This window comes from Anomaloglossus baeobatrachus, chromosome 10 (assembly GCF_048569485.1).
Source record: "Anomaloglossus baeobatrachus isolate aAnoBae1 chromosome 10, aAnoBae1.hap1, whole genome shotgun sequence".
In the NCBI taxonomy this organism is placed as follows: Eukaryota; Metazoa; Chordata; class Amphibia; order Anura; family Aromobatidae; genus Anomaloglossus; species Anomaloglossus baeobatrachus.
The window spans coordinates 206,293,684-206,310,309 of record NC_134362.1 but is presented as its reverse complement, the minus strand read 5'-3'; the positions used below and the strand labels follow the sequence as shown (position 1 = coordinate 206,310,309).

The 16,626-nt window shown below is 50.5% G+C and overlaps 1 protein-coding gene across 1 annotated transcript in view; it reads left to right on the top strand.

The window, feature by feature from the left end:
- SLC9A5 (solute carrier family 9 member A5) overlaps positions 1 to 16,626 on the top strand; it is a 93,761-nt gene that overhangs the window by 2,684 nt on the left and 74,451 nt on the right. Inside the window, exon 2 of the mRNA XM_075326195.1 lies at positions 11,496 to 11,798. Within this exon, the coding sequence (XP_075182310.1) occupies positions 11,496 to 11,798 (303 nt within the window). The remainder of the gene's footprint in view (positions 1 to 11,495; positions 11,799 to 16,626) is intronic.

The window sequence follows — 16,626 nt, the reverse complement described above, 5'->3', positions numbered from 1 at the left end:
GACGTAACAGTGACCTTGTAAGTCGCTGTTATGATCGCTGCTTAGCTGTCAAACACAGCAGAAGCAGCGATCATAACGTCGCTGTGCTACATGTGCAGAGAGCAGGGAGCCGCGCTTAGCGCTGGCTCCTTGCTCTCCTAGGTACAGTACACATCGGGTTAATTAACCCGATGTGTGCTGCAGCTACATGTCACAGTGCAGAGAGCAGGGAGCCGCGCGCACTGCTTAGCGCTGGCTCCTTGCTCTCCTTGCTACAGTATACATCGGGTTAATTACCCGATGCATACTGCAGCCACATGTCACAGTGCAGGAGCCGGCGCTGGCAGCAAGAGCGGAGGCTGGTAACCAGCGTAAACATCGGGTAACCAGGGAAAGGACTTCCCTTGGTTACCCGATGTTTACGCTGGTTACAGCTTACCGCAGCTGCCAGTGCCGGCTCCTGCTCGCTTCATTTCGTCGCTCTCTCGCTGTCACACACAGCGATGTGTGTGTCACAGCGGGAGAGTGACGACGAAAAAATTAAGCTGGACATTCAGCAACGACCGGCGACCTCACAGCAGGGGCCAGGTCGTTGCTGGATGTCACACACAGCGACAGCGACGGGACGTCGCTGCAACGTCACAGAAAATGGTGACGTAGCAGCGACGTCGTTGTCGTTGTCGCTGTGTGTGACACCAGCTTAAGAAGATTTCAAACAACACCATGAAGACAAGGGGATCTCCAAACAACACCATAAAGATCAAGGAGCTCTCCAAATAACACCATGAAGACCAAGGAGATCTCCAACCATCACCATGAATACCAAGGAGATCTCCAACCATCACCATGAATACCAAGGAGATCTCCATCAACACCATGAATACCAAGGAGATCTCCAAACAACACCACGAAGACCAAGGAGATCTCCCACCAACACCATGAAGATCAAGGAGAACTCCAACCATCACCATGAATACCAAGGAGATCTCCAAACAACACCATGAAGGCTAAGGAGATCCCCAAACACCATGAATACAAAGGAGATCTCCAACCAACACCATGAATACCAAGGAGATCTCCAAACAACACCATGAAGGCTAAGGAGATCTGCAAACAATACCATGAAGACTAGGGAGATCTCTAAACAACACCATGAAGGCTAAGGAGATTTCAAACAACACCATGAAGATCAAGGAGATCTCCAACCATCACCATGAATACCAAGGAGATCTCCAACCAACACCATGAAAACCATGGAGATCTCCAAACAACACCACAAAGACTAAGAAGATTTCAAACAACACCATGAAGACAAGGGGATCTCCAAACAACACCATAAAGATCAAGGAGCTCTCCAAATAACACTATGAAGACCAAGGAGATCTCCAAACAACATCATAAAGATCAAGGAGATCTCCAACCAACACAATGAAGATCAAGGAGATCTCCAACCATCACCATGAATACCAAGGAGATCTCCAAACACCATGAATACCAAGGAGATCTCCATCAACACCATGAATACCAAGGAGATCTCCAAACAACACCACGAAGACCAAGGAGATCTCCCACCAACACCATGAAGATCAAGGAGATCTCCAACCATCACCATGAATACCAAGGAGATCTCCAAACAACACCATGAAGGCTAAGGAGATCCCCAAACACCATGAATACCAAGGAGATCTCCAACCAACACCATGAATACCAAGGAGATCTCCAACCAACACCATGAATACCAAGGAGATCTCCAACCAACACCATGAATACCAAGGAGATCTCCAACCAACACCATGAATACCAAGGAGATCTCCAAACAACACCATGAAAACCAAGGAGATCTCCAACCAACACCATGAAGATCAGGGAGATCTCCAACAAACACCATGAAGATCAAGGAGATCTCCAACCATCACTATGAATACCAAGGAGATCTCCAAACAACACCATGAAGACTAAGGAGATCTCCAAACAAAACCATTAAAACCAAGGAGATCTCCAACCAACACCATGAAGACTAAGGCGGACTTTGCACGTTGTGACATCGCAAGCCGATGCTGCGATGTCGCATGCGACAGTCCCCGCCCCAGTTGCAGGTACGATATCTTGTGATAGCTGGCGTAGTGAAAATTATCGCTACGCCAGCTTCACATGCACTCACCTGCCCTGCGACCATCGCTCTGGCCGGCGACCCGCCTCCTTCCTAAGGGGGCGGGTCGTGCGGCGTCATAGCGACGTCACACGGCAGGCGGCCAATAGCGGCGTAGGGGCGGAGATGAGCAGGATGTAAACATCCCGCCCACCTCCTTCCTTCCGTATAGCCGCCGGCGGCAGGTAAGGAGATGTTCCTCGCTCCTGCGGCTTCATACACAGCGATGTGTGCTGCCGCAGGAGCGAGGAACAACATCGTACCTGTCGCGGCACCGGCATTATGGAAATGTCGGAGCCTGCAACGATGATACGATAACGACGCTTTTGCGCTCGTTCATCGTATCATCTAGGATTTACACACTACAACATCGCAAGTGACGCTGGATGTGCATCACTTTCGATTTGACCCCACCTACATCGCACCTGCGATGTCGTAGCGTGCAAAGCTGCCCTAAGGGGATCTCCAAACAACACAATGAAGATCAAGGAGATTTCCAACCAACACCATGAAGACTAAAGGCCTCGTCACACACAGAGATAAATCTTTGGCAGAGCTGTGGTTGCAGTGAAATCATGGACATATTGTTCCATTTGTACAAAGCCACAAACCTGGCACTGATTGTCCTCAATTTCACTGCAACCACAGATCTGCCGCAGATTTATCTCTGTGTGTGACAGGGCCTTTAGGGATACTTTACACATTGCGACATCGCTACTGATATATCGTCGGGGTCACGTCGTTAGTGACGCACATCCTGCGCCGGTAGTGACATCGCAATGTGTAAACCCTAGGAGCGACGATGAACGAGCGCAAAACAGTCAAAAATCGCTGATCTGTGTCACGTCATTCATTTCCATAATGTCGCTCCTGCTGCAGATACGATGTTGTTTGTCGTTCCTGCGGCAGCATACATCACTGTGTGTGACACTGCAGGAGCGAGGAACATCTCCTTACCTGCGTCCACCGGCAATGCGGAAGGGAGAAGGTGGGCGGGATGTTACGTCCCGCTCATCTCCGCCCCTCCGCTTCTATTGGCCGGCCGCTTAGTGACGTCGCTGTGACGCCGAACGCACCTCCCCTTTTGAAGGAGGGATTGTTCGGCGGTCACCGCGACATCGCCGACAAGGTATGTGCGTGTGAAGCTGCCGTAGCGATAATGTTCGCTACGGCAGCGATCACCAGATATCGCATGTGCGACGGGGGCGGGTACTATCGCGCTCGACATTGCTAGCCGATGTTAGCGATGTCGCAACGTGTAAAGTACCCCTAAGGGGATCTCCAAACAACACAATGAAGACCAAGGAGATCTCCAAACAACACAATGAAGACCAAGGAGATCTCCAAACAACACCATGAAGACCAAGGAGATCTCCAAACAACACCATGAAGACCAAGGGGATCTCCAAACAACACCATGAAGACCAAGGAGATCTCCAAACAACACCATGAAGACCAAGGAGATCTCCAAACAACACCATGAAGACCAAGGATATCTCCAAACAACACCATGAAGACCAAGGAGATCTCCAAACAACACCATGAAGACCAAGGAGATCTCCAAATAACACCATGAAGACCAAGGGGATCTCCAAACAACACCATGAAGACCAAGGAGATCTTCAAACAACACCATGAAGACCAAGCAGATATCCAAACAACACCATGAAGATCAAGAAAATCCTGAAACACCATGAAGACCAAGGGGATCTCCAAACACCATGAAGACCAAGGAGATCTCCAAACAACACCATGAAGACCAAGGAGATCTCCAAACAACACCATGAAGACCAAGCAGATATCCAAACAACACCATGAAGATCAAGAAGATCCTGAAACACCATGAAGACCAAGGAGATCTCCAATCATGTCAAAGACATCATGGTAAGAAGTACAAGTCAGGTTTGGGGTGTAAAAAATATCTCAATCTCTGATGATCCCCCTGAGCACCATCAAATCAATTATCTTCAAATAGAAAGAACTTGGTACCACAACAGATCTGCAAAAAGAGTGCCGTCCACCAAAACTGTTAGCCCGGGCAAGGAGGGCATTAATCAGAGAGCCGGCACAGAGACCAAAGGTATCCCTGACTGAGCTGCAGCATTTCCCAAGCAGAAACTGGAGGAGTTGTCCATACAACCACAGTCAGCTGTACAATCCATAGAGCCCGGCTTTATAAAAGAGTGACCAGAATAAAAAAAGCCTTTACTTACAGCCAAAAATTGGAAGGCTCGTTTTGAGTTTGCCAACATGTGGGAGACGTCCCAAAAGTATGGAGGAAGGTGCTGGGGTCTGATAAGACCAAAATTGAACTTTTTGGCTTCCAAGGTAAACGCTATGTCTTGTGCAAACCAACACAGCTCATCATGCCAAGAACACCATCCCCACAGTGAGATATAGTGGTGGCCACATCATGTCAAGCGGAAGATGAACGGTGCGAAATACAGGGATATGTTTGAGCAAAACCTGTTTCCGTCTGTCAGTGATTTGAGACTGGGTCGGAGATTCATCTTCCAATAAGACAATGACCCAAAGCTACTGCTGAAGCCACACTGGAGGGGAGTAAGGCGAAACGTGTAAATGAATTGGAGTGGACGGGTCACATGCATGTTCTGTACATGAGCTGATGCAAACCCTCAAAAAAACCCAGTGAAATTCCAGTTTGTGTAGTAGCAAAATGTGAACATTGCCAAGGGAGTGAATACTTTTGCAAGGCACTGTATATGAATATCGCTTAGACAATCCTCTATGGAGATGAACATCCAGGACTCCAGATTGATGGATTTCACCTCCACTGACACATTGCAACAAACTATCAGAGCATGACAGAAATTTAGTGCGGGTCCAGCCTAAACATGCTGATCATGTATTTCACTGAAAAAGGATTCTCTACACTTAAAGCGGTTTTCCTTTTTCAGAAAACCCTGTTTCCTAGACTTTGTTTTGAAAAACCAGTCTTGTTTTACTCACGCACCCCGGGTCCAGTGCTGAATCCACACCTCCACCCGGGGTCTGTTACTGTCTGTGGCGCTGATGTCATCTAGACAGTGCTGCAGCCAATCAGTGAGTTTAGCGGCTGTGCCCAAGGTGACAGCATAAGCTGCTCAGATCCACTGAGCTCACTGATTGGCTGCAGACACCTGGAGCAGCTGTGGAGACTCAGCGCTGGACCGTGGAGGGTGAGTAAAGAGCTAGACCCGGGGAGGGTGAGTAAAGCGCTGGATCTGGCGAGGGTGAGTAAAGCACTGGACTGAGAGGGTGAGTAAAGGCTGGACTCAGGGAGGGTGAGTAAAGCACTAGACCTGGGGAGGGATGAGTAAAGTGCTGGACCCGGGGATTGGTAGTAAAGCTCTGGACCCAGGGAGGGTGAGTAAAGCACTGGACCCGTGGAGGGTGAGTAAAGGCTGCAACGGTGGAGGGTGAGTAAAGGCTGGACCTGGGGAGGGTGAGTAAAGAACTGGACCCGTGGAGGGTGAGTAAAGGCTGCAACGGTGGAGGGTGAGTAAAGAGCTGGACCCATGGAGGGTGAGTAAAGGATGAACCGGTGGAGGATGAGTAAAGAGCTGGACCCATGGAGGGTGAGTAAAGGCTGCACCGGTGGAGGGTGAGTAAAGGCTGGACCCAGGGAGGGTGAGTAAAGGCTGGACCCAGGGAGGGGGAGTAAGGAATTGCAGCTGGGGAATGCGTTATTCGACTCTGGAAAACTCCTTTCTTTATTTGGCAAAATTACAAGAAAAATCATATGACCCTGACGTAATAAACCGCCCAATTGTGTGGATTCACCCAAGCATGTTTCCATTCACTGACAGCAAGAAGAGATGATGTAAATGTGTGGGAAATCCCTGGAAAGTGATCTCTGCAGCCTCCTGGGATCCGGTATGGGCTGATACAGTGTGTGCCGGATACTTGTCATGAATATGTGCTTGTGCCGGTGTTACCATGGAGCGAGCAGCGAGCGCAGACTATTTATTGCTTCTATTAGGTAAATGGGCTGCGATTACTAAGTGACTCTGAAGAGAAGTTCGAGGGGACTCAGCGCGGGGGGCTCGTACCATCACGGGGGGATAATGACACCATACTGGATAATCAGCCCTGGGGGAAAGGGGGGACGTCACAGAGCGTATGGAAACCACAGAGTGCAGGAAAGATGGAGGATAGAGGCCATGGCAGTGCGCAGCCGAGTGTATATAGTGTGTGCTGCCCCCCGAGTGTATATAGTGTGCTGCCCCCCGAGTGTATATAGTGTGTGCTGCCCCCCGAGTGTATATAGTGTGCTGCCCCCCGAGTGTATATAGTGTGTGCTGCCCCCCGAGTGTATATAGTGTGCTGCCCCCCGAGTGTATATAGTGTGTGCCCTCCCCGAGTGTATATAGTGTGTGCTGCCCCCCGAGTGTATATAGTGTGTGCTGCCCCACCCCCGAGTGTATATAGTGTGTGCTGCCCCCCCCGAGTGTATATAGTGTGTGCCCCCCCCCAAGTGTATATAGTGTGTGCTGCCCCACCCCCGAGTGTATATAGTGTGTGCTGCCCCCCGAGTGTATATAGTGTGCTGCCCCCCGAGTGTATATAGTGTGTGCTGCCCCCCGAGTGTATATAGTGTGTGCTGCCCCCCGAGTGTATATAGTGTGTGCTGCCCCCCGAGTGTATATAGTGTGTGCTGCCCCCCGAGTGTATATAGTGTGTGCTGCCCCCCGAGTGTATATAGTGTGTGCTGCCCCCCGAGCGTATATAGTGTGTGCTGCCCCACCCCCGAGTGTATATAGTGTGTGCCCCCCCCCGAGTGTATATAGTGTGTGCTGCCCCCCGAGTGTATATAGTGTGTGCCCCCCCCCGAGTGTATATAGTGTGTGCTGCCCCCCGAGTGTATATAGTGTGTGCTGCCCCCTGAGTGTATATAGTGTGTGCTGCCCCCCGAGCGTATATAGTGTGCTGCCCCCGAGTGTATATAGTGTGTGCTGCCCCCCGAGTGTATATAGTGTGTGCTGCCCCCCGAGTGTATATAGTGTGTGCTGCCCCCCGAGTGTATATAGTGTGTGCTGCCCCCGAGTGTATATAGTGTGTGCTGCCCCCCGAGTGTATATAGTGTGTGCTGCCCCCCGAGTGTATATAGTGTGTGCTGCCCCCCGAGTGTATATAGTGTGTGCTGCCCCCCGAGTGTATATAGTGTGTGCTGCCCCCCGAGTGTATATAGTGTGCTGCCCCCCGAGTGTATATAGTGTGTGCTGCCCCCCGAGTGTATATAGTGTGTGCTGCCCCCCGAGTGTATATAGTGTGTGCTGCCCCCCGAGTGTATATAGTGTGTGCTGCCCCCCGAGTGTATATAGTGTGTGCTGCCCCCCGAGTGTCAGCATCATTATTCTGCCCCTCGAGTAATTCACAGTGTACTCCGGTCGAGGGTCCTGTAATGCAGAGTGCTCCAGTTGGGGGTCCTATAATGCAGAGTGCTCCAGTTGGGGGTCCCTATTGCTACACTGGCTATTGCTCCGTTTTCTGCTGTCTTGTGTTCTGCTGTTTTGCCCGTGTGTTGCAGACATCAGCGATTCTGCCTGAGGAGAATTACACCGAGTGCAGCTCCGGGATCATTACATAAATAACATGTATTACCGCTGTGTAATTCACACCATATGACGCGCGGCTGCAGCTGCCGGTTGCATAACTACGCAGAGAGCGCGGCTGTATAACTACAGCACATCGGGGAGGGCGGCTGTATAACTACGGCACATCGGGGAGGGCGGCTGTATAACTACGGCACATCGGGGAGGGCGGCTGTATAACTACAGCACATCGGGGAGGGCGGCTGTATAACTACAGCACATCGGGGAGGGCGGCTGTATAACTACAGCACATCGGGGAGGGTGGCTGTATAACTACGGCACATCGGGGAGGGCGGCTGTATAACTACAGCACATCGGGGAGGGCGGCTGTATAACTACAGCACATCGGGGAGGGCGGCTGTATAACTACAGCACATCGGGGAGGGCGGCTGTATAACTACGGCACATCGGGGAGGGCGGCTGTATAACTACGGCACATCGGGGAGGGCGGCTGTATAACTACGGCACATCGGGGAGAGCGGCTGTATAACTACGGCACATCGGGGAGGGCGGCTGTATAACTACAGCACATCGGGGAGGGCGGCTGTATAACTACAGCACATCGGGGAGGGCGGCTGTATAACTACAGCACATCGGGGAGGGCGGCTGTATAACTACAGCACATCGGGGAGGGCGGCTGTATAACTGCAGCACATCGGGGAGGGCGGCTGTATGACTACGGCACATCGGGGAGGGCGGCTGTATAACTACAGCACATCGGGGAGGGCGGCTGTATAACTACGGCACATCGGAGAGAGCGGCTGTATAACTACAGCACATCGGGGAGGGCGGCTGTATAACTACGGCACATCGGGGAGAGCGGCTGTATAACTACGGCACATCGGGGAGGGCGGCTGTATAACTACAGCACATCGGGGAGGGCGGCTGTATAACTACAGCACATCGGGGAGGGCGGCTGTATAACTACAGCACATCGGGGAGGGCGGCTGTATAACTACAGCACATCGGGGAGGGCGGCTGTATAACTACGGCACATCGGGGAGGGCGGCTGTATAACTACGGCACATCGGGGAGGGCGGCTGTATAACTACGGCACATCGGGGAGGGCGGCTGTATAACTACGGCACATCGGAGAGAGCGGCTGTATAACTACGGCACATCGGAGAGAGCGGCTGTATAACTACGGCACATCGGGGAGGGCGGCTGTATAACTACGGCACATCGGGGAGGGCAGCTGTATAACTACGGCACATCGGGGAGGGCGGCTGTATAACTACGGCACATCGGAGAGAGCGGCTGTATAACTACGGCACATCGGAGAGAGCGGCTGTATAACTGCAGCACATCGGGGAGAGCGGCTGTATAACTACAGCACATCGGGGAGGGCGGCTGTATAACTACGGCACATCGGGGAGGGCGGCTGTATAACTACGGCACATCGGAGAGAGCGGCTGTATAACTGCAGCACATCGGGGAGGGCGGCTGTATAACTACGGCACATCGGGGAGGGTGGCTGTATAACTACGGCACATCGGAGAGAGCGGCTGTATAACTACGGCACATCGGAGAGAGCGGCTGTATAACTGCAGCACATCGGGGAGGGCGGCTGTATAACTACAGCACATCGGGGAGGGCGGCTGTATGACTACGGCACATCGGAGAGAGCGGCTGTATAACTACGGCACATCGGGGAGGGCGGCTGTATAACTACGGCACATCGGAGAGAGCGACTGTATAACTACGGCACATCGGGGAGGGCGGCTGTATAACTACGGCACATCGGGGAGGGCGGCTGTTGGACAGATAACTTTCACCTCTGTAGGACAAGTGCCCACGGCGTCTTATTGAAAGTGGCGGCACTTTTTTTTAGTGCTTTTTCAGGCGTATTTTTTGCCTCTCGACCTATAATGATCTCTTGGAGAATAATTTGGTTGTCCCTCTTGTGCTTTCGTCATCCGGCCGGTGTCTCTGGAGATTTTGCCATGATCCTCACAAGTTTAGTTTTGACTCTTGGACGCAGGTTTTCCTCTCTGGAGACTGGAGGATCTCGTCTTCCTATGAATTTCACGTATCTCTTCTCCTTTTATCAGGGTCTTGTCTTTTGTACTAAGAAGATTCTCAGTGTCTTATCCTCGAATCTCGTAGTGTCTTCAGTAACTAAGGAAACCGTGTCTTATTTTAGGAGCGTGTAATTAGCACACTGGGAACGTGTCAGCCGGCGATACCACTCTGGTAATTAATTTTCAAGATTGCAAAATTAATTTGGAAGGTTTGACCATTACAGGCTTCTTGTTGCTGGAGATGAGCGCTGCTCCTGCACGCCGCGTCTCAAGTGCGCCCGCTGGAGAGACTTCCCGCAATCATGAGATTGTGCAAAAATAATAGACAGAAATTCACGTGCAAAAAAAGTGCAAGAAAGTTGTCAAAAAAGTTAAATATCCACTTATAAGAAAGTAGCGAGAAGATGTAGTTTAAGGCTTTGTGCACACGCTGCAGATTTTCTGCTCCAAAAAACCCCTGGAACATTCCTTTTTTCGAATATTAAACCCATATGCGGCATTTTTCTTACAGGTGCGTTCACACTTCATTTGTAGTTTTCCCTCCGAACATTGCCTCTCCATTACCATTCTCAACTTATAGGCCCCTATGTTAGAAAAATAAAAAGCGTCAAGCAAAAATAAAGGTACACCAATGCATACCAGCCCAAAAAATGCCAAATGGACACTGTTGGGTAGGTTTGATGGGATCTTTCCTAGTGCACACACCGTGATTTCTAAGAAGGAGAACACAGGCAAAAAGCGGAGCCGAAGTCAGGGTACAAGCCGGAGGTCAGGAGCCAGGAAGTCACGTATGGAACGCAGGGAGAAAGCAGAGCCAAGGTCAGGGTATGAGCCGGATGTCAGGAGCCAGGAAGTCACATATGGAGCACAGGGAGAAAGCAGAGCCAAGGTCAGGGTAGAAGCCAGATGTCAGGAGCCAGGAAATCACATATGGAACACAGTGGGAAAGCAGAGCCGAGGTCAGGGTACGAGCCGGAGTTCAGGAGCCAGGAAGTCACATATGGAACGCAGGAAGAAAGCAGAGCCAAGGTCAGGGTATGAGCCGGATGTCAGGAGCCAGGAAGTCACGTATGGAACGCAGGGAGAAAGCAGAGCCAAGGTCAGGGTATGAGCCGGAGGTCAGGAGCCAGGAAGTCACGTATGGAATGCAGGAAGACGAGTCGAGATCAGGGTATGAGCCGGAGGTTAGGGCCAGAAAGTCACGTATGGAATGCAGGGAGAAAGTGGAGTCGAGGTCAGGGTACGAGGCGTAGGTCAGGAGCCAGGGGGTAATGTGAGAGTCAGGGGCACGGGTGGAGAAGGGTAACTAAAGTCCGGGGTCAGGACACGACATCAGAACAGTACACTTACAGGAGCCAAAAGCACTTGCTGCAGAACAGGAACTACGACTGGTGGCGTTTCGGTGAGGTTGCGATTTAATGAAGCAGAGCAATCACCTGGAATGAGGTGCCTGTGAACAGGCCCCTCCAAACACCAACGCAGGACCCGAGGCCGGGAAACAACCCATCCACCAGAGCACAATACAACAACAGGGCATCGGCTCTGCAGGGGAGCAGGGCACCGCAAATCAGAACCATGACACTGGCAACTTTTTGGATAAATTTGGTGCAGATCGCTCCAGCTAGCATCTTTACTTTTGGTAGTGATCTGTATGAGACACTGTCCATGTGCGCTGAGTATCATTTAGGTGTAAAAAGTCCTTGACTATAGGTCTACGAGGTCTTTATTAAATGTGTCCTCATTATTTTGCAGTCTTCCACTTGTCCAGGAAGGTGACCACTGTGGTGCCGGAGAGCTGTCTGCTGATCATCCTAGGACTGGCCCTCGGAGGGATTGTCTTGGCCATAGCCCAGAGGGCCGAGTTCCAGTTAGAGCCCAGTATGTTCTTCCTCTTTCTTCTCCCGCCAATAGTCTTGGACTCTGGATATTTCATGCCAAGTCGCCTATTTTTCGACAATATCGGTGCCATTCTCATGTACGCTGTGGTGGGCACCGTCTGGAATTCCTTTGCCACTGGATTAGCCCTATGGGGGGTGAAGCTCATGGGGCTTATGGGTAAGTGTGAAGATTACTATATTCCTCAGAGATACACACAGACCTCACATCCAGCCTATATTACTGGGAGAGACACTCAGAGCTCACATCCAGCCTATATTACTGGGAGAGACACACATACCTCACATCCAGCCTATATTACTGGGAGAGACACTCAGAGCTCACATCCAGCCTATATTACTGGGAGAGACACTCAGAGCTCACATGCAGTCTATATTACTGGGGGAGACACACAGACCTCACATCCAGCCTATATTACTGGGAGAGACACTCAGAGCTCACATCCAGCCTATATTACTGGGAGAGACACACAGAGCTCACATCCAGTCTATAATACTGGAGAGACACACAGAGCTCACATCCAGCCTATATTACTGGGAGAGACACACAGAGCTCACATCCAGCCTGTATTACTGGGAGAGACACACAGAGCTCACATCCAGCCTATATTACTGGGAGAGACACACAGAGCTCACATCCAGCCTATATTACTGGGAGAGACACACAGACCTCACATCCAGCCTCTATTACTGGGAGAGACACACAGAGCTCACATCCAGCCTATATTACTGGAGAGACACACAGACCTCACATCCAGCCTATATTACTGGGAGAGATACACAGAGCTCACATCCAGCCTATATTACTGGGAGAGACACACAGACCTCACATCCAGCCTATATTACTGGAGAGACACACAGGCCTCACATCCAGTCTATAATACTGGAGAGACACACAGAGCTCACATCCAGTCTATATTACTGGGAGAGACACACAGACCTCACATCCAGCCTATATCACTGGGAGAGACACACAGGCCTCACATCCAGCCTATATTACTGGGAGAGACACACAGAGCTCACATCCATACTGTATTACTGGGAGAGACACACAGAGCTCACATCCAGCCTATATTACTGGGAGAGACACTCAGAGCTCACATCCAGCCTATATTACTGGGAGAGACACACAGACCTCACATCCAGCCTATATTACTGGGATAGACACTCAGAGCTCCCATCCAGCCTATATTACTGGGAGAGACACACAGACCTCACATCCAGCCTATATTACTGGGAGAGACACACAGACCTCACATCCAGCCTATATTACTGGGAGAGACACACAGAGCTCATATCCAGTCTATATTACTGGGAGAGACACTCAGAGCTCACATCCAGTCTATATTACTGGGAGAGACACTCAGAGCTCACATCCAGCCTATATTACTGGGAGAGACACACAGAGCAGAGGTCACATCCAGCCTATATTACTGGGAGAGACACTCAGAGCTCACATCCAGCCTATATTACTGGGAGAGACACACAGAGCTCACATCCATACTGTATTACTGGGAGAGACACACAGAGCTCACATCCAGCCTATATTACTGGGAGAGACACACAGAGCTCACATCCAGCCTATATTACTGGGAGAGACACACAGAGCTCACATCCAGCCTATATTACTGGGAGAGACACACAGAGCTCACATCCAGCCTATATTACTGGGAGAGACACACAGAGCTCACATCCAGCCTATATTACTGGGAGAGACACACAGATCTCACATCCAGCCTATATTACTGGGAGAGACACACAGATCTCACATCCAGCCTATATTACTGGGAGAGACACACAGAGCTCACATCCAGCCTATATTACTGGGAGAGACACACAGAGCTCACATCCAGCCTATATTACTGGAGAGACACACAGGCCTCACATCCAGTCTATAATACTGGAGAGACACACAGAGCTCACATCCAGTCTATATTACTGGGAGAGACACACAGACCTCACATCCAGCCTGTATTACTGGGAGAGACACACTGACCTCACATCCAGCCTATATTACTGGGAGAGACACACAGAGCTCACATCCAGCCTATATTACTGGGAGAGACACACAGAGCTCACATCCAGCCTATATTACTGGGAGAGACACACAGATCTCACATCCAGCCTATATTACTGGGAGAGACACACAGATCTCACATCCAGCCTATATTACTGGGAGAGACACACAGAGCTCACATCCAGCCTATATTACTGGGAGAGACACACAGAGCTCACATCCAGCCTATATTACTGGGAGAGACACACAGAGCTCACATCCAGCCTATATTACTGGGAGAGACACACAGAGCTCACATCCAGCCTATATTACTGGGAGAGACACTCAGAGCTCACATCCAGCCTATATTACTGGGAGAGACACTCAGAGCTCACATCCATACTGTATTACTGGGAGAGACACACAGAGCTCACATCCATACTGTATTACTGGGAGAGACACACAGAGCTCACATCCAGCCTATATTACTGGGAGAGACACACAGAGCTCACATCCAGCCTATATTACTGGGAGAGACACTCAGAGCTCACATCCAGCCTATATTACTGGGAGAGACACACAGAGCTCACATCCAGCCTATATTACTGGGAGAGACACTCAGAGCTCACATCCAGCCGTTGTCCCCGGGAACTGCTGCCTCTGTTTATGTATTTGTGGTGCAGGATCTTGTTAATTCCGGCAGTGTTTGTTAATGTAATGAGATCTCTGGGGGAGAGTTAATTATTCATAGAGACATATTGTTGGTCTTTTCCTATATGTGCATCCATCAATAATGCAGAGCGCAGAGGTCGCGTACAGACGACTGCAGCGGGATCGATATTCAGATGCAATGATTATTGACATAATGTGCTGCGCTCACAGGATCACGAGCCGCCGGCGCACAGGATCACGAGCCGCCGGCGCACAGGGAGGTAGCCATACAACACAGCAAAGGTGCAGAAAATGTATCTAGGGTCATACTGGCCACAAGTGGTGCAGAGGATGTATCTAGGCTCATACTGCCCACAAGTGGTGCAGGAGATGTATCTAGGCTCATACTGGCCACAAGTGGTGCAGGAGATGTATCTAGGCTCATACTGGCCACAAGTGGTGCAGAAGATGTATCTAGGCTCATACTGGCCACAAGTGGTGCAGAAGATGTATCTAGGCTCATACTGGCCACAAGTGGTGCAGAAGATGTATCTAGGCTCATACTGGCCACAAGTGGTGCAGAGAATGTATCTAGGCTCATACTGGCCACAAGTGGTGCAGAGAATGTAGCTAGGCTCATACTGGCCACAAGTGGTGCAGAGGATGTATCTAGGCTCATACTGGCCACAAGTGGTGCAGATGATGTATCTAGGCTCATACTGGCCACAAGTGGTGCAGAAGATGTATCTAGGCTCATACTGGCCACAAGTGGTGCAGAAGATGTATCTAGGCTCATACTGGCCACAAGTGGTGCAGAAGATGTATCTAGGCTCATACTGGCCACAAGTGGTGCAGAGAATGTATCTAGGCTCATACTGGCCACAAGTGGTGCAGAGAATGTAGCTAGGCTCATACTAGCCACAAGTGGTGCAGAAGATGTATCTAGGCTCATACTGGCCACAAGTGGTGCAGAGGATGTATCTAGGCTCATACTGGCCACAAGTGGTGCAGAAGATGTATCTAGGCTCATACTGGCCACAAGTGGTGCAGAGAATGTATCTAGGCTCATACTGGCCACAAGTGGTGCAGAGGATGTATCTAGGCTCATACTGGCCACAAGTGGTGCAGAAGATGTATCTAGGCTCATACTGGCCACAAGTGGTGCAGAGGATGTATCTAGGCTCATACTGGCCACAAGTGGTGCAGAAGATGTATCTAGGCTCATACTGGCCACAAGTGGTGCAGAATATGTATCTAGGCTCATACTGGCCACAAGTGGTGCAGAGAATGTAGCTAGGCTCATACTGGCCACAAGTGGTGCAGAGAATGTATCTAGGCTCATACTGGCCACAAGTGGTGCAGAGAATGTAGCTAGGCTCATACTGGCCACAAGTGGTGCAGAGGATGTATCTAGGCTCATACTGCCCACAAGTGGTGCAGGAGATGTATCTAGGCTCATACTGGCCACAAGTGGTGCAGGAGATGTATCTAGGCTCATACTGGCCACAAGTGGTGCAGAAGATGTATCTAGGCTCATACTGGCCACAAGTGGTGCAGAAGATGTATCTAGGCTCATACTGGCCACAAGTGGTGCAGAAGATGTATCTAGGCTCATACTGGCCACAAGTGGTGCAGAGAATGTATCTAGGCTCATACTGGCCACAAGTGGTGCAGAGAATGTAGCTAGGCTCATACTGGCCACAAGTGGTGCAGAAGATGTATCTAGGCTCATACTGGCCACAAGTGGTGCAGAGGATGTATCTAGGCTCATACTGGCCACAAGTGGTGCAGAAGATGTATCTAGGCTCATACTGGCCACAAGTGGTGCAGAGAATGTATCTAGGCTCATACTGGCCACAAGTGGTGCAGAAGATGTATCTAGGCTCATACTGGCCACAAGTGGTGCAGAAGATGTATCTAGGCTCATACTGGCCACAAGTGGTGCAGAGAATGTATCTAGGCTCATACTGGCCACAAGTGGTGCAGAAGATGTATCTAGGCTCATACTGGCCACAAGTGGTGCAGAAGATGTATCTAGGCTCATACTGGCCACAAGTGGTGCAGAGAATGTATCTAGGCTCATACTGGCCACAAGTGGTGCAGAGAATGTAGCTAGGCTCATACTGGCCACAAGTGGTGCAGAGGATGTATCTAGGCTCATACTGGCCACAAGTGGTGCAGAAGATGTATCTAGGCTCATACTGGCCACAAGTGGTGCAGAGGATGTATCTAGGCTCATACTGGCCACAAGTGGTGCAGAAGATGTATCTAGGCTCATACTGGCCACAAGTAGTGCAGAGAATGTATCTAGGCTCATACTGGCCACAAGTGGTGCAGAGGA